This window comes from Myotis daubentonii, chromosome 14, assembly GCF_963259705.1.
Source record: "Myotis daubentonii chromosome 14, mMyoDau2.1, whole genome shotgun sequence".
Classification (NCBI taxonomy): Eukaryota; Metazoa; Chordata; class Mammalia; order Chiroptera; family Vespertilionidae; genus Myotis; species Myotis daubentonii.
The window spans coordinates 23,109,265-23,127,273 of NC_081853.1; the positions used below are offsets into that span (position 1 = coordinate 23,109,265).

General features: G+C 46.5%; 1 protein-coding gene across 3 annotated transcripts; it reads right to left on the reverse strand.

Moving 5' to 3' along the window:
* Positions 1 to 6,878: 6,878 nt before the first annotated feature.
* Positions 6,879 to 17,875, reverse strand: TADA3 (transcriptional adaptor 3). Of its 3 annotated transcripts, none has more exons than XM_059663534.1 (9): positions 17,269 to 17,875; positions 16,343 to 16,575; positions 15,181 to 15,431; positions 14,957 to 15,062; positions 13,467 to 13,608; positions 13,272 to 13,375; positions 11,535 to 11,644; positions 9,329 to 9,514; positions 6,879 to 7,463 (listed from the first exon to the last, which is right to left on the reverse strand). In XM_059663534.1, exons 2-9 carry the CDS (start codon positions 16,547 to 16,549, stop codon positions 7,271 to 7,273), a joined length of 1,299 nt encoding a protein of 432 aa, XP_059519517.1. In that variant the 5' UTR covers positions 16,550 to 16,575; positions 17,269 to 17,875; the 3' UTR covers positions 6,879 to 7,270. The 3 variants fall into 3 exon arrangements, with proteins under 3 accessions (XP_059519517.1, XP_059519518.1, XP_059519519.1); XM_059663535.1 differs by lacking the exon at positions 17,269 to 17,875 and adding an exon at positions 16,850 to 17,246; XM_059663536.1 differs by lacking the exon at positions 6,879 to 7,463 and having other exon boundaries at positions 9,325 to 9,514.
* Between the last annotated feature and the right edge of the window lie 134 nt (positions 17,876 to 18,009).

Consider the following 18,009-nt stretch of genomic DNA (forward strand, 5'->3'; position numbering starts at 1 on the left):
GAATTTTTGCCAGGAAAACTGGGAGATGCCCTTTCCTTTGATATCAAACATTCTGAGGCTGATTCATCCTATTTCCATTTTGGCTTGGTTTCCAGGAAGCTTAGAGCTAAATCTGATGTTTAGTAATCCCAATGGGCTTAACTTCATATTGGTATTTTATGAAATTTATTGTACACATTCTTAATTTTAAGCTTTCTCAACTTCCTTTGAGAGAGGGAGAGAGAGAGAAAGAAGAAAAAATAAAGGGAAAGATAAAAGGAAGGGAAGGAAGTAGGTATAGTTTGAAAAGTGTGCTTGGCATTGCCACATGCTACTGTATCAGATAGAATGTAGGTTTGGTTTCCCTAACAGACACCCAAAATAACTGTGGCTTAAATAAAATGAAAGTGGATAACAATCAGGCCATAAGAAGTTCCAGGCTGGGATGATAACTACAAGATAAGAGGGATCCTGGCTTCTTATCTTTCTTAAAAATATATTTTTATTGATTTTGGAGAGGAAGGGAGTGAGAGAGAAAGAACATCAATGATGAGAGTATCATTGATTGGTTGCCTCCTACGTGCCCCACACTGGGGATTGAGCTGCAACTCGGGCATGTGCCCTGGGAGTTGAACTGTGACCTCCTGGTTCATAGGTCAATGCTCAACCACTGAGCCATGCCAGCCAGGCATCGCTTCTTGTTGCTTCACTGTTTCTAGGGTTTTGTCTTTGACCACATATTTCAAGATGGCTTCCCACCATGTTTCATGCCAGCCAGGGGCAAATGGGATCGTGGAGGGCACACGTGGGGCACATAATCTCATAGTTACACACATCTCTTTTTCTTACATCCTATTGGTCAGAACTTAGTCACATGATCACACCCAAGTGCAAGGGAAGCTGGGATATTTAGTTTTTCAGAGGCATATGTCCAACTAAAAATCAGATTTTGAAGAACATCTACCAGTTTCTGCCACATCCGCTGTCTCAGATGTATTTCTTTGCACATAATTATACTCCTGCCTGCCCCAATTTCACTTTTAATCCCTCTAGTCAGTCCAGCCTCCATGCTGCTATCAGAAGTGCTTTCGGATTGAGAGTGCTATTATGGCATTCCCCTGCTCACAAACCTCCCCTGGCTCCCTACTACCCAGAAAAGTGATTCTCAAACATTAATATGCATCAGTAATCACCTGGAGGACATATGAAAGCAGAGAGGACTGGCATAAGAAAATACGAAATACTGCCATTTGCAATAACATGGATGGACCCTGAAAATATTACTCTAAGTGAAATAAGTCAGGCAGAAAAAGCTAAGAATCATATGATTTCATGCATATGTGGGATATAAAACTGAAACTGGTGGGTACAAACAGCAGTGTGGTGGTTGCCAGAGAGAAGCGGGTGGGAGGGTGGGGGGTAAAGGGGACCTAATATATGGTGGCAGAAGATGATATGACTTTGAGTGGTGGGCACACAGTGCAAGATGCAGATCTTGTAACAGAAATGCACACCTGAAACCTATGTGACCCTATTAACCAGTGTCACCCCAATAAGAAAAAACGAAAAGAAAAAATAAGCATACAAAAAACAGAGAAGGCTGAGCCACAGAATTTCTGATTCATTAGGTATGAGACCTGAGAATCTGTGTTTATTAGGTTCACAGGTGATGCTGATGCTACTGGTCCAGAGACTACATTTTGAGAAACACTGACCTCAAAAATAAAGCCAATGATTCTTGCCCTAGCCTGTGTGGCTCAGTTGGTTGAACATTGTCCCATGCACCAAAAGGTTACTGGTTTGATTCCTGGTCAAGGCACATGCCCAGATTTTGTTTCAGGCTCAATTCCCAGTGGGGGCATGCCAGAGGCAGCCCATGGATGTTTCTCTCTCACATCAATGTTTCTCTCTCCCTCTCCCTTCCTAATATATATATATATATATATATATATATATGTATATATATATATATATATATATATATATATACCCATGCTTCTTTTTTAAAAAATATATATTTTATTGATGTTTTACAGAGAGGCAGGGAGAGGGATAGAGAGTTAGAAACATCGATGAGAGAAACACCGATCAGCTGCCTCCTGCACACTCCCCACTGGGGATGTGCCTGCAACCAAGGTACATGCCCTTGACCAGAATCGAACCTTGAGTCCGCAGGCCAACACTCTATCCACTGAGCCAAACCGGTTAGGGCACTGCCCATGCTTCTTAATCTGCCATTCACAACCTGTTCCAGCCTGGTCTCAACCTAGTTTCTAGCTTCATTTCTTATCCTTCCCCTCCCCCTCTACCCAGAGCTCCAGCCACACTGAAGTTTTCATCTCTCTAAGCAGGCCGGCTGTTCACACCTCTATGCCTTGCTGTTTCTTTTGTCTGGAATGTCTGCTGCCCCAGCACCTTCCTTTTCACATCCTCCCTGATGCCTTTGATGACCCTGCAGACTTTGTACATTCTTCTATTATTGCCTTGTGTTTTTGTCTGCCCAGATGTCTTCCCGTATCTGGAGCCTTAGTCACCTACATAGCTCTCAGCCATAGCAACAGGGTCACTGAGTGAGGAAACAAGAGTATGAATGTGAAAATGAAGGTGAGTATGTGGAGTGACTAAATGAACTAGGAGAGTGAAGAGATGAAATGATGAGCTAATATACAAAGAAATGAGTCATGGTTCATTTGTGCTTGGTTCTCTCCATTGAGTCCTAAGCCCCAGATAAGGAATTTACTCTCTGACCAGGTTTCCACAAAATTCCAAGTCCTAGCCATCTCTTCTTGGCAGGAATCACCTGGGACCCCAAACCCACTGAGTTCGTCCTCCGGAGTGTGCAGGGGCTGGGGATCCACACTGGGTCACGCTCCAGCTCAGGGCTTAACTGCCGCCCAATCATGCTTGTTTTCACTCACCATGGTGTTTCTGAATGTCAGCTGTAAGACATCTGGAACTCTGGAGAAGAATGCTAGGTGGATGCCTTTCAGGGCCAAAGCTTTTTGACCAAACTAGTGATCAGATGTCAGGATTGTTTCAAATTTAAATTGGAGCCTTGATATGCTGGAACTAATCTCCCCCCCCCCCCCCCCCCCCGCTCCTCACAGGGAGACAGCTTCCTCTGAACCCCATAAAGCAGGCCCCCTCTGGCTCCAACAGACATGGATATGGCTATAACAAGGGACCCCCTGTCCCACTGTGGTTGTCAGCTCTGTCAGGGATGGTGCAAGCTGGGGCTGGTAACTTCCTGCATGAAGGCTATTAGCTTCAGGAGGCATCGCACCTCTTTGAGCCTCAGTGTCCTGTCCTGTAGGGTGAGATATTACTAGTCCCCTAGGTGTGTGGAGAACATCAAATATGACATGGGCCCTAGCTGGTTTGGCTCAGTGACTAGAATATCAACCGGGTTTGATTCTGGTCAAGGGCATGGATCCCAGGCCCTGGTTGGGGTGTATGTGGGAGGAGACCATTCCAGATGTCTCTCTCACATCGATGTTTCTCTCCCCCTCCCCCTCCCCCTCCCCCTCCTCCTCCTCTTCTTCTTCTTCTTCTTCCTCTCTCTCTCTCTCTCTCTCTCTCTCTCTCTCTCTCTCTCTCTCCCTCTCCCCTCTCTCCTTCGCCCCCCCCCTCTACTGTCTCTAAAAATTCAGTGGAAAAGATATCCTCAGGTGAGGATTACCAACAACAACAACAACAAACTAGGACACTAAGAGACACATTAGCCTAGGCCTACACAGAGTCAGAATCATCAATATCTTGTCCCACTGGAAGGCCTTCAGGGGCCATAATATGCATGGAGTTGTCATCTCCTATGATCACAATGTCTTCTTCCAGAATACCTCCTGAAGGCTCTTGAAGAGGTGTCACTCCTTTCAGAAATATGTTCAGGGTGGCTGGCGCCATTTTGGGTCTCAGCCCATCTGGCTTTCCAGATGACTTAATAAATTCATAATTCTTTAAAAAATATATATATTTTTAAATACATTTTATTGATTTTTTACAGAGAGGAAGGGAGAGGTATAGAGAGCCAGAAACATTGATGAGAGAGAAACATCGATCAGCTGCCTCCTGCACGCCCCTACTGGGGATGTGCCCGCAACCAAGGTACATGCCCTTGACCGGAATCGAACCCGGGACCTTTCAGTCCAAACCGGTTCTGGCTAAAAAATATTTTTATTGATTTCAAAGAGGAAGGGAGAAGGAGAGAAACATGAATGAGAGAGAATCATTGATTGGCTGCCTCCTGCATGCCCCTTACTGGGGATCGAGCATGTGCAACCCCCGGCTTGTACCAGAATCAAACCTGGAATCCCTCAGTCAGTAGGCCGATGCTCTATCCACTGAGCCAAACCAGCTAGGGCTCATAATTCTAAAAAAAATAAAGAAATATGTTCAGGGTGGCTTACTGATTTTTATTTTTTAAAATTTTTATTTATTGATTTGAGAGAGATAGGAAGAGAGAAACATTCATTTGTTGTCCCACTTATTTCATTGGTTGATTCTTGTTAATACCCTGACCAGAGATCAAACCCACAACCTTGGCGTACCAGGACAATGCTCTAACCAACTGACTTACCTGGCCAGGGCCTTTCTTTCTCTTTTTTCATCCCCCCCCTTTTTTTTGTGTTAAATCATAGATTTGCGTGTAAACAGATAATGCACCATGAACATTCCTCTCTGTTAATGAAAACCTTTTGGTGTTGGGGTCCATGTTTTCAAACTTTTTAAGGAGCTTGTTGAGGTCTGCAAAAGCTTGTGCTAAACCCCTCACTGTGAATTTTCTTGTTGGTTCTTTTTATGGGACAACTGTCATATATGTAGTATGTTATTGGCTGAAACATCATTATGCAGTGTATGACTATATAATATCTACTTTCCCCTTCTAACAATTCTACCTAATCTGGGGGCCTCAGGTTCCATCCTACCTCCTCTGTAAAACTGTCAGTGTTCCTGTAATTCTACCAATGATGCCTACCATTCGTATGATCTGGCCTAATGAACATGGAAATGAGATGTTAATTAAGAACAGGGGATGCCATGGTTGCACATATTGTGCACTTCCCAAGCCTAGGAGTACCATTCACATTCTCTACAGCCTTGTAGGGAAGTGAGGCCCCAACAAGTTGTGTAATAAAGTCTGCAAGTCAGATGGACTGAGTTTGAATCTTGGCTCAACCACTTATCAATTGTTTGACTAAGCAAGATACGTAACCTCCTAAAACTCAGTTTCATCTGAGAATGGATGTTGTTAGTATCCACCAAATGGGGTAGTTGAGAAGATTCAGTAGTTTAATGAGTTTAAAATAGTGTGTGGTACAGAGCTAATATTTTCTCTCTGAGAAGGCTATAAACATGGGGACAATGAGTCACTGAAAAACTGCAGCAGCTACTGGTAGGCCTTGCAGTTAGTGGGAGTCAGGGCCTCTTGCTGTCCTCTCTCTTAGGACTGTACTCCATCCTTTTTGCCAAAACTCACTTTTATTAGTCATGTCTTTTTTAGTCAACAAATGACAAAACTCCAAAGCTAACTAGCTTGAATTAAAGGAAGCATCTGTGGGCTGATGTAATTGGAGGATCCAATGGAGAATCCAGGGCTCTAGTTACATCATGTAGACCCTGTCTCTTTCTCCATCTCCTGGCTCTGCTCCTCTAAGTTAGCTTTATTCTCAGGCAGGTTCTTTCATGTGACAGGAAAGTGAGTGACCAGGTGGTTCAACCTTAACATTATATGGCTATTAATACAAAAAGAAGAGAAACCCTCGTCTCTCATCATCCATAGAGCAATCTTATGGAAGGCCTTTGATTGGCCCAGCTGGGGTCCCATGCCCATTCTTTGGGCCAATCATTGTGGCTAAAGGGGTGGGGTGCTATGATTGGCTAAGCTGGGGTCATGTGTCCACCCTAATTTGATAGTCCAGCAAGAGCCACATGGAATGGCTTCAGTACATAGCTGCTGAGTATACAAGAATGCCTTCTGCACCCCCGCCCCCCTTCGGGGACTGAGCCCAAAACCTGGGCATGTGCCCTGACTGGAAATCAAATCAGCAACCTTTCTGTGCATAGGATGACACCCAACTGAGCCACACCAGTCAGGGCTTCCCATTTTTATCTTTATAGCTCAGTTCATTTCTTCAGGGAATCTTCTTTCTCTCCCATGTGGATCTTAACCTTCCCATAGTAAACAGCATATTCACAGTTTGAGGCAGGGATAAGAGCCTATTTATTCATCTGTATTCCCCAGGCTTAGCTTCCTGCCTAGGCTGTGGAAGAGACACTGTTGGTGGCCTATCCAACATCCATTTCCCTTTCCTACTCAGATCTTTGATGGATTCCACCCTCTCTTCCCATTGTCTTGGGCTTAGAGGGAAAGCAGATACTCACTAGTTTAAACTCATTAGTCACCCCTTGCCACAGTGGTTGGTTCAGGAATGGATTATGTGAAGCTTAATTTGGACAAGACACAGGATGGTCTGGAAAGGCTTCTTGCTCTTTTGGTAGGCCCTGGAAGCCAGCTCCTTCCTGCCCTCTCTTGTGCTGACTGTAAATGAGGAAGCATTTGGCCTCTGTCCATTGCTACTGGCTGCCACTAAACACCTGGAGGGGAACATACTTTAGGTGAAAGCTGACAGCAGAGTGGACAGTGTGGAGATACTGGAACCTTGTTGAACTGCTGGATTGGCCAACCCTGGAACCCACTCTGCCTCAGGACCATCAAGCCCCTAGCTAACATATTTCCTTGTTGTTAATCCACTTTGAGCTGGGCGTGTTGCAGCCACAAGTATCCTCAGAATGTACTTCCTGAATGCATTCATGGGCTAGTGGCCCATGAGCAAGACCCACCAAGCATGCTCTCTTAAACCTTTGCCACCCCACAATAACAGACATTCATATATTCTGGATGCTTTTTAAAAAAACCACAGCAGTCACTTTATTCTTAAATTTGCACTTTACAAAACCACAAAGGAGAAGTCCTTGAGGGAGAGACAGGTAGGGGGTGGGGGGCTGGGGGATGGTAAAGAGGGGGGAGAGGAAGGCCCAGAAATGTCTCCCTCATCTGGGACCAAGCAGAGACTTGGCTCCAGGCCAGCCCAGCAGGGACTCCTGTGACCTGGCTGAACAGAGCTAGGCCAAAGGACTTCAGGGAAAGGCCACAGTCCTCTAGAGACTGTTGCCACATGACATTTGACAAGTCAGCCACAGGCTGAGGCTTCCAGCCGCCCAAAGAAGGAAATGGGCCTCCCTCCCCTTCCTCCTCCAGCCAGGGGAAGTGAGCCTGAGGTGGGGGTGAGGGCTACCCATCTAGTAGCTTTAGGATGCTCTCTCGCTCTTTCAGAGTCTTCCAGGCCTGGTCCTTCTCCTTCTTGGTGGGGGTCCGCTTCTTTTGCCGGGCAGCCATGATCTTGCGGAAGGCATCCATGACCTCATTGTCTGCCATCCGGACTCGCTGCCTCAGCTCCTGCCGGCTCACCTCCTCCTTTGCTAGTCTGTGGAGACCAGCCAGCCAGGTGTCATGGGAAGCCCACATCCAGAGTGGGGCCTCTCCCTCTTCCAGACTGAGTCCACCCACCATCCCAGGCTGGCACTCCTATGGACTATTCAGACCAAAAAAGCAGAGTTCCTGAACCATACTTACATGGTACCATGTGCTAGGTAGATACTAGCTTAAGCTCTTCAAAACTATTAGCTCAGTTAATCCTCATAACAACAATGTGAGGTAGGAACCATTAATTATTCCTATGTTACCAGTGACGAAACTGAGGCTCAAGAAGGTTAATAAATGTCCCAAGATCCTACAATTAGTGAGTAAGAGATCTGAATTAAGGCAGGCAGGCTTCAAACAATCTTTTAAAGGTGTTCTGTTGCCAGCAGAATACCTGCTTACTCCAGCATCCAAATTCCAGAGCAACCTAAGGATCCAGGCAGCCTAAGGTCTACAGGAGGCAGGTGAGATGCCAAACTAACCTCTCTGAATAGAATCCAACTTATGAATCCCATTAATGGTGAAGCTGGGACGTTACTTAGAGATCTGATCTACTCCAACCTGGTAATTTTCCAGAAGGAGAGCTGCTGCTCAGGGCAGGAGATGCCTTAAGGCCCTGCAGCTGGTGCAAAGCAGGGCTGAGGGCTGCACTCTGGCTTTCTGATAGCCCCAAATCAGTTCTTTCACTGCCCATTACTTCTGTATCTGCACATCTCTGCTTCTCTCTCCCGACCCTCCCATCCTTGTCTCTCTTTCATCTGTATTTTTCTTTTCTTGCCCTAGAGAGGGAACTAGAAAGAGGCTCTGGATTCAGCCTTGGGCTCAAGTCACATCTGACTGTTGATGGGCTGTGTGACCTTCAGCAGGGCATTCGGTTCATTAGGCCTTTATTTCCTCATTTGGTAAACAGAGAAAATACCACCTGCCCCTGGGCTATAGTCGACATTAAAGAGGAGGTTGTACATAAACCCCTATCGTTAAACATCCTAGCAGCTACCACTCCTTTTAATGGTGCACATCTTTACCAATCATCCACTTGGAGATTGCGAGCCCTTTGCTCTGCCTCTCTTGCTGCCCCCAGCACATCTGAGAGAGGCAGAGTTGGCCAAAGGAATGAGTATGCCCTGCACTGTTGGGCCTTTGTGAAGAAGAGTTAGCACCTGCCTGTGACAAGCAAGGAGACTTAGTTGAGCTGCTTTTTCTATCTCCCCAATAAAAGGGCAGTACTACCATCATCTCCTTCCAGATGTCACCTATACCCTTGTTGTGACCAATTCAGGGCAAAAGGTGAGAGTTAATATAAAACGAATAACATTGTGACCAATTCCTTAAAGAACTGGTCCTAAATAACTGGGTAATTTCAGATTAAAAAAACAAATCACGCCTGGCCATTGTGGCTCTGGTTGAGCATCGAACGAGGCGGCACATGTCCAGGTTGAGGGCTTGGTCTCCAATAGGCGGTGTGCAGGAGATAGCCTATCAATGATTCTCTCCCATCTTTGATGTTTCTCTCTCTCTCCCTTCCTCTCTCTGAAATAAAAATCACACAACAATGTGAATATAGTTAACACCACTGAACTGTACACTTAAAAATGGGTATAGAGTCAATTTTATATTACATATTTTTCACCACAATTATAAGTATATGAATAAATCATAGAAGCCTGAGCCCTAGTCTGCAGGATTAGAATCTATTTGAGACATAACTTGTGGGTTGGTGCCTGATATTAAAAATATTTTCAAGGCTCTTCAGGTGATTTAGAGGCCCTGCTAGGTTTGGAAGCCTGTTGTAAAGCCCCCACAAGGTGACAAGCAGTGGCCAAGGCCTTGTTGGCCAACCCCTGGCCCATGCATCCCATCCACACTCACCTCAGCAGGTCATGCTTCTTGGTGCGGTTGTGGGCACTGAGTGCCTTCAGCTCGGCCTGCCGTTTGCGCAGCTCGGCGAGGACCTCATCCTCCGAGTCCTCTGCAGGGCGGTCCTCAGACTCCAGCAGGCCCTGGGCGATCAGCTCTTCCTTGATGCGGCTCTCCAAGGACTTGGTATGTGGCACGCTGCAGGGAAAGGCAGCCCTCAGCTCAAGGGCCAGTTTGCAAGGGGGACCCCTTGGAGGTATCCACGGTTAGTGAACACCTCCTTCTCTTTGGGCACCCCCTTTTTATCTATGTAGATATAAAAATATAAAGAGAAGCAAATCTTGTCTTGTTTCAAACACAAGTAACATATATCCATTGCCCCCCCCCCCCAAAAAAAAGAATTTTAATTTTTATAATGTCAAAAACCCAAAGAGAAACATTATTATTTTGTTACATTAACATTATTTTGCTGTTATTAAGATGCTACATATAATATACATATATTTTGTTATGTTATTTTATACACACACAGTACTCCTTCCTTATCAGCGAGGGATACCTTCTAAGACCCCCAGTGGCTCCCTGAAATCATGCATAGTACAGAACCCTATATATACTGTTTTTCTACATATACATACTTATGATAATGTTTAGTTTATAAATTAGGCACAGTAAGAGATTAACAACATGCCCAGCCAGCGTGGTTCAGTGGTTGAGCATTGACCTATGAACCAGGAGGTCACGGTTCGATTCCTGGTCAGGGTGCCCGGATTGCGGGCTTGATCCCCAGTGTGGGGCGTGCAGAGGCAGCCAATCAATGATTCTCTCTCATCATTGATGTTTCTATCTCTCTCTCTCCCTCTCCCTTCCTCTCTGAAATCAATAAAGTATATTTTTAAAAAAGAGGTTAACAATAACTAATAATAAAATAGAACAATTATAACAATTTACTGTAATGAAAGTTATTTGAATGTGGTCTCTGATAACCAATTGATAACTGAGATAGCTACTAAGTGACTAATGGGTATCTACATTAGTCATAGTGTGGATATGCTGGACAAAGGAATGACTCACATCCCAGGTGGGATGGAGCAGATGGCATGAGATTTCATCATGCTACTCAGGACAGCACAAAATTTAACACTTACAAATTGTTTATTTCTGGAATTTTCCATTTAATATTTTTGGACCACAGGGAACAGGGAACTGGGGAAAGCAAAACAGCAGACAAGGGGGAGACTGCTGTGAAAATATATATATATAATTTTCCAGATTTTGAAAATGTATTTTTTTTGTTGACTTCAGAGAAGAAGGGAGAGGGAGGGAGGGAGAGATAGAAACATCAGTGATGAGAGAGAATCACTGATCAGTTGCCTCCTGCATACCCCCTACTGGGGATTAAGCCCACAACCCAGGCATGTGCCTTGACCAGGAATCGAACTGGTGACCTCCTAATTCATAGGTCAACACTCAACCATTGAGCAACACCGGCCAGGCTATTCCAGATTTTGTTATATATTATTTCCAGTCTTTTATTATAAATCATTTGTGTTTTTCCCTATGTACGCACATTTAAATATATCTTTTTTTAAAAAAATATATTTTTATTGATTTTTTACAGAGAGGAAGGGAGAGAGATAGTTAGAAACATCGACGAGAGAGAAACATCGATCAGCTGCCTCCTGTGCATCTCCTACTGGGGATGTGCCCGCAACCCAGGCACATGCCGTTGACCGGAATCGAACCTGGGACCCTTCAGTCCGCAGGCCGACGCTCTATCCACTGAGCCAAACCGGTTTCGGCTTTAACTATATCTTAAATAAAAAAGGACCACACTGTCTGTTCTGTGCTACAAGTGACATTTTCCCCACTTAGTACTATACTGTTTACATCTTTTCATGTCAATTGATTGTATTTATCTTATATGATTAATAGTTGCAAGTTGTTTTATCATATAGAGTTATGACAATTTAGCCAACCACTAACCTTCAGTTGGACATTTAGGTTGTTTGCAGTAAGAACAGTGCTCTGATTAACAACCTTGTACTAAGTCTGTGCATGCAGAAATGCTGGGCCAGCATGCATATTTGAAACTTTTACTGGGCTTTCTCAAACTGCCCTCGGCCTCTCTATTAATTAAGAATTCCCCATGTCAGGATGAACAAAAGTCAACAGAAACAGGAGCCAGACTATGAGGTGTGGATAAGATGCCACTTACCTGAAAGGCTTGTTCTGATTTCGGGGAGAGGTGCTTGCCCCGTCAGCCCCTGATTCTTTCCCAGACATGTCAGGAATAGGGGAGTCCTCCATAGGGGAAATAATATTTTCCTAGAAGACCACATAAATGGAGTAGAAGGAGAAAGAGCTATAGTATTTCTGTTTTCCTGCTCCCCTCTGACTACACGGAGAGTCTTCACAGACCAAAAATATCCTTTTATTTTTCTGATCCCATCCAGCCCAGGAAGCCTTTCCAGCCTCTAAAAAGCTTTGAACATTTTAGAAATCCCCCCCCTTTTTTTTGGTATTGATTCCAATAGAGGGGAGCACAGAAGAGCAAAGATGGCACTCAATGACAGTGATAGCAGCTAAGGTTTGTTAAATGTTTGCAATGCACCAGGCACTGTGCTAAGCACATTGTGGCAGAGGCTGCTAGCTGTCCAAAAGCCATTCTTTTTAGAAAATTATATTTTTATTGATTTCAGAGAGAAAAAGAGAGAAAAACTTCAATAATGAGAATCATTGATCAGTTGCCTCCTGCATGCCCCACACTGGGGATGAGTCTGCAACATGGGCATGTGCCCTGACTGGGAATCGAACTGTGATCTCCTGGTTCATAGGTGGACACTCAACCACTGAACCACACTGGCTGGGTTTATTGCTGCCCACATACACAATACTTCCCAGCCTTCCTTGAAGTCAGGTGTAGTCATGTGACAAATTCTTTCCAGTGGAGAGTGATCAGGAGAGACAAAAGCTACAGCCGGTCATAGCCCATTAGTCTTCCTTCACACACCCCTCCTGGCTCTTTTTCTGTGGGCTTCGACTGCCAATCACACCCAGAGTAACCTTGTGCAGAGTGCATGTTTAAGATGGCAAAGTCACCACAGCTGGTGTCCTTGTCTGACGGTGTGGGACAGAGGCCCCTCTCCTCCCCTCAGCCAACCTGAAGCATGTGCCTGAGACTGTTACATGAGAGAGAAATACATTATTGTGTTTGGGCCAGAGAGGAAACCAAGGCTCAGTGAGGTGAAGGCATGTGCCTAAGGTCAGACAGAGAGCATAAAGAAAAGGGTTCCTGAACCTGGAGTTTGAGTCCTGCTTCTATGTAATAGCTGTGTGACCTCAAGCAAACAGTTCCCTTTTTTTGAGCCTCAATCTTCTTGTGTGTAACATGAGGCTAACCACTGTGCTTGCCTCCAACGAGAGGGTGTGTGGAAAGTCACTTGCACAGGGCTCAGCCCTTAGCCCACACACAAGTAACTGTGAAGCAGTGGCTACCTTTGGGGAGGTTAGAGACTAGGAAGGGCTTCTAGGATGCTGGTAATGTTTTATCATACAAGTGCTCATTTGTGAAAAGTCACAAAGCTATACATTTAAGACCTACGTACTTTTCTAAATGTATAATATACTTCAGTAAAAATGAAATAAGCCCTAGCTGGTGTGGCTCAGTTGGTTGGTGCATCGTTCCATACACCAGAAGGTGGCGGGTTCGATACCTGGTTAGGGCACATACCCAGATTGCAAGTTTGGTCCCCAGTTGGATGGAGTGTGTGTGGGAGGCAACCAGTTGATACTTCTCTCACATTGATTCTCTCTCTCTCCCTCTCCATCCCTCCCTCTCTTCTCCCCTCCTTCCCTCTCTCTCTCTCGCTCTGAGATTTTTAAAAGAAAAGAATGAAAGAAAACATTAAAATAGAAAGTAAATGTGGTTGCTGTTTTGGGTTGGGGTGCTCACCTCCACCAAGGCCTGCAGGAGGCGCTGTGTCAGGGCACCAAATGGGCATCCATCTTCAGGCTGCTCATGCTGGGCCTCAGACTTTTTCAGCAGGGCATCCACATCTGAAGCAGGCAGAGAAGTGGTGGGTAACTGGGCTGAAGTTCTGGGAACTCAAGTCCTAGCCTGGGGTAGGCAGCGAGGTGAGGGGCCTACCTTTAGTGTCCAGTTCGGTCAGTGGCCCCATAAGGCCTTTCTTCTTGTCAGCCACAGCTGCTGCCCGGGCCCCGTCCTTCTGCTCCTCCAGCAGGTCCTCCTGTGCCCAGCGTTGGGAGTAGTGCTTTCCCAGGGGCGGGATCTGTAGGAGAGACTTTAGGGCAGCCGTGGGCAAACTACGGCCCTCGGGCCGGATCAAAACTATCGAAAAAAAAGACCGTACCCTTTTATGTAATGATGTTTACTTTGAATTTATATTAGTTCACACAAACACTCCATCCATGCTTTTGTTCCGGCTCTCCGGTCCAGTTTAAGAACCCATTGTGGCCCTTGAGTCAAAAAGTTTGCCCACCCCTGCTTTAGGGTCAGGAGAAGGAATTCTCTTTTGTATTGCTTGAATTTATTACTGCCTATATGGATTACTTTTTCAAATACATTTTTTAAAAATTCAGGCAAGTGACGTGACATAGGCAGATCAAAGTCCTGTGGCAGCCCTCAAAAGAGACCAACTTTCTGCTGGGGAATCTGCAAAGGAGTTTTGGTGAAGGTAACATGAAGTCAGGGTTTGAACAGTGAATCAGTGTGCCAAGAGGAGGAGAGCAAGTGCAGAGGCTCAGAGCCCAGCAAGGATCCTGTGGGGTCAGGAGTAAGGGTAAGGTGCTTGGTGGGGCTGGTGAATGCAGCAATGAAGAGGGAGCATGGCCAAGGAAACTGGAGAGGGCACTGCGGCTGTGCCACCAAAGACTGAGACACGTGGACTCGATCCTGTGGGTAATGAGAGCCAGAAGACTGGGCGCAGGGTTGTGTCACATCTGAGCATGACAGGGGACCTATGGGAGAGTTCCCCCAACACGTCTATTTTCTACACTTCCTGTAATAGGATCTGTTTTATTTTCATCATCAAAAAATAAACTTTTACATTTTAAAGAAAAAAAGGCCCCTTTGGAGGCAGGAAGTATTAAGAACCTGTTTGAGCCGAAACCGGTTTGGCTCAGTGGATAGAGCGTCGGCCTGCGGACTGAAGGGTCCCAGGTTCGATTCCAGTCAAGGGCATGTACCTGGGTTGCGGGCACATCCCCAGTGGGAGGTGTGCAGGAGGCAGCTGATTGATGTTTCTCTTTCATTGATGTTTCTGACTATCTCTCTCCCTTCCTCTCTGTAAAAAATCAATAAAACATATATTTATAAAAAAAAAAAAAGAAGCTGTTTGGGTGAAAGCTGATGGAAGTCTTGAACCAAAACAGAGGGGATGGAGATGTGCAAACAAGAGAAAGCCTCACTGAATTCGATAGTAACCATCTGGATGGGATAGAAGGGAGACAAGGCAGGGAGAAAGATGAGAGACTGGATGTCTGAGTGGCATAATGGGGCAGACAGGAGACGGGGCAGGGTAGGGAAAGGAAGATGATATATGGCTTTGGGAGCTAATGCTGAGGCACCTCTGAGCCCTCTTGTTTTCTACCTTGTCTGTTGAGGCTCAGGGTTTCTACCTTGTAATGTTCAGCCTCATCTTCTGGGGGTTTCAGCAGCTCCTCTAGCGTGCGCACCTCCTCATTAGTGATGTCAGCACAGTAGGGCTCCACTGAAGCCCAGAACCTGCAGGGAGAAACAGATCCTCAGTGGGCACCCATGCCCCACAAGCCTCAGCCCGGGGCTTCCCCACAGTCTCCGCTTCCCGAGTCCCAATGCCCCTCTATGTTCTCTGGCCCAGAACCTGTTGGGGGCATCATTCTTGGGGATCCGTGGCACATCAATTGGGTCATCAGTGAATTCATATTCCTGGATCTTGGGCTGAAGGTTTTTGGATTTGGGTCGCCCGGGGCCAGGGCCCGGACCATGTCCTGCCTTCCCTTCCAGTTTCTGCTTCTTGGGCTTCCCATGTTTGGGGGGAGCCCCAAGCTCATGGTCTCGACCCAGCTTCAGGAATCGTCGGTCACCTTTCTTATCCTGCCAGTCAGTGAGGATCTGCAATTCAGAGACTGACACTGAGGGGGAGAAGGGAAGACACAGGACAACTCTTTTCCCAGTAAAGAACTAGGATCTAGAACTTGAGACACCAAGATCTTTCCCCATCCCCCTTTTATTTAGTAAACTCCTATTCATCCTTCAAACTTTTCTGTATCTCTCTCAGGATTTTATTCATATACTTATCATTCCATTCATTTGTCTGTTCTCTGATGCACTTCTGTAGTACTTAGCAGAAAGGCCAAAACAACTCCAGTACATGTTAGCTCTGGGAAAATATGCTGGTGGTAACTTTTCAGTGAAAACAAGTAAGCCTCCCAGCAAACCTTCACTTATAACATTAGGCTGAGCCTTTGCAAAAAAAAAAAACTCTCTTAATCCTCACAAAAACTCTGAGATAGGAGCTATTTTTCAGCTCGGTTTACAAATAGAGAACTGATGCTCAGAAATAGAATGTAACTTTCCCAAAGTCATAGAGCTGAAAACAGCAACACTAGCAAGTGCTTAGGCCAAGATTCAAAAGCAGGTTTCCTCATTCCGTGGTTAAGGGTACTAGCGGTACCCCTAACCATAACACATCACCTGGTACTTGTCTGCACCCACCCTCCTTTTAGTTGGCAAACTCCCTGAAAGCCAGAATTGTCCTAATTACCTCTCTCTAATGATTTGCATAATACCCACAACGTAATGGAGGGTGAGGTGTGTGTGTGTGTCAATAAATGCTTGAATTAAAAATTTTGCAATTTATGAGGATTACCCACGTTCCTGCATATCACACAAGCCCATTTTGGGTCTCTCCCTCCCCCTCCAACCTCCTGTGCCCCAGGCTTTAGCAGATGGGGCTAACTGAATGACCCACCCATAACTTGTCACAGTCCATCCCTGGTGATGTCCCCGCTGTAGGGTATCACCTGGGTTTCAGCCTCCAACACTCGCAGGCGCCGGCTGGCAGAGGAAAGCAGGGTCTCAAGTTCCAGCTGCAGAGTGTCCAGCTCCTCAATGCCGATGCCATCGTCCTCAGAGCGGGCCAGCACTGCCGTGTAGCGTGGACAAACTTTCAGGTGGTCCACAGACTTGAAGTCATGGAACTGCAAGGGGCAGTCCTTCAGTTCACTCATGGCCTAGGATACAGGACCCTAGGGAGCTGGAGAGGAGAGGGCCATTGATGGTAGATGGAACGGCACAAGAAAAGCCCAAGGGCTCTCTCCATCGTGTGCGAGCGCCAAGGAGAAAACCAGGCTTCAGCACCCTTTTGACAGGTTGATAGCACAGTTTCTCCTCACAGAGCACCTACTGTGCACCAAGCACAGGGCATTTTACCAGCTTCTCATTGAATTCCAACTCCTTGAACAGGAACCATGTGATCTCCATTTTACAAATAAGGAAACTGAGACTCTGTAAGGGGGTTACAAACTTACCAAAATGCAATTTGAATGCAGGTGGTTCTGCATCTGTGCGCCTCACCACCATGATGTGCTATGCCCTGTCTTTCTGATGCTCTTCCCTTTTGTTCTACTCCTCCTGGGTTCTGCTACCTAAGCCTCTGAGTTCCAAGCATCCCATTCTTACAAGGTGTTCATTCGCCTCCCAGCCTCGTCTGGTCTTGCCCATCCCCACCTTTGCCCCTCCCTGATAATGGTTAAGAATGTGGCTGGTAAGCCAGACATACCAGGGTACAAGCCCAGGCTTTACCATTCTCTATTTATGTGACTGATAATGTTATTTAACCTTCCTGAGTCTCGGTTTTTCCATCTGTAAAATGGGGACGAAAGAAGTCTGGGTCTGTTTCCTTTTAAGAAGTCTGAATCTGTAAAATGGGGATAACAACAGTACCTACCTCCCCGGGACGTTCTGAGGATTAAGAGATGATGCTCGTCAAGAGCCCAGTTCAGTGACTGGCACAGAAGTGGGACTGCTTAAAGGCTGGTGCCCCCCCACCTTGGGTCGCCCCAATACCCAGCCTTCAGGGTCCCCGTCCTCTCGGGACCCCCTAACGCGGCCCCCGCCCCCTCCACCTCCTCACCCCAGCCACCTACGACCACCGGGGGCGGGGAGTTCCGGTTGGTGTATCAACCACCCGGAACTGGCTGAGAGCGGGCCCTGCAGTTGACGCGGGGCGGAGACACGGAAGGGCGAGCCCTCGGTGGCCAGCGGGGGAGGACTTGCTGGCCGCCCGCGAGCCCACTGCCAGGGTGAGGGGTGCGCCTCGGGTCTACCCTAGGGATCAGCCGGGCTGGAGGGCGGGGCTCGGCGGCCGGGTTTTCAGTCTGACGGTTAGTCCCGCCGAGCCCCTGGGGCCGGCGGTAGGAGGGGCCGGAGAAAGGATGGGGGCGCAGAACCGGAAGGAACGAAGGTCTCCTCCGCCTCGCTTAGTCCAAATATGGTGCCCAACCTGCGGCCGGGCCGCACCATTGCATAACTATGGGGAAAGAAAGCGGAAAAGAAGCCAAGCAGGTCAGAGTCAAAAGCGAGAGCTTCATGGAGAACGGAAGAAGCATGAGGATCTATGTGAAACTTCAAGAGTCAAAAAAAAACAAGACAGCACCAGCGGGAAAAATTCCAAAGGACCAAATGTCCC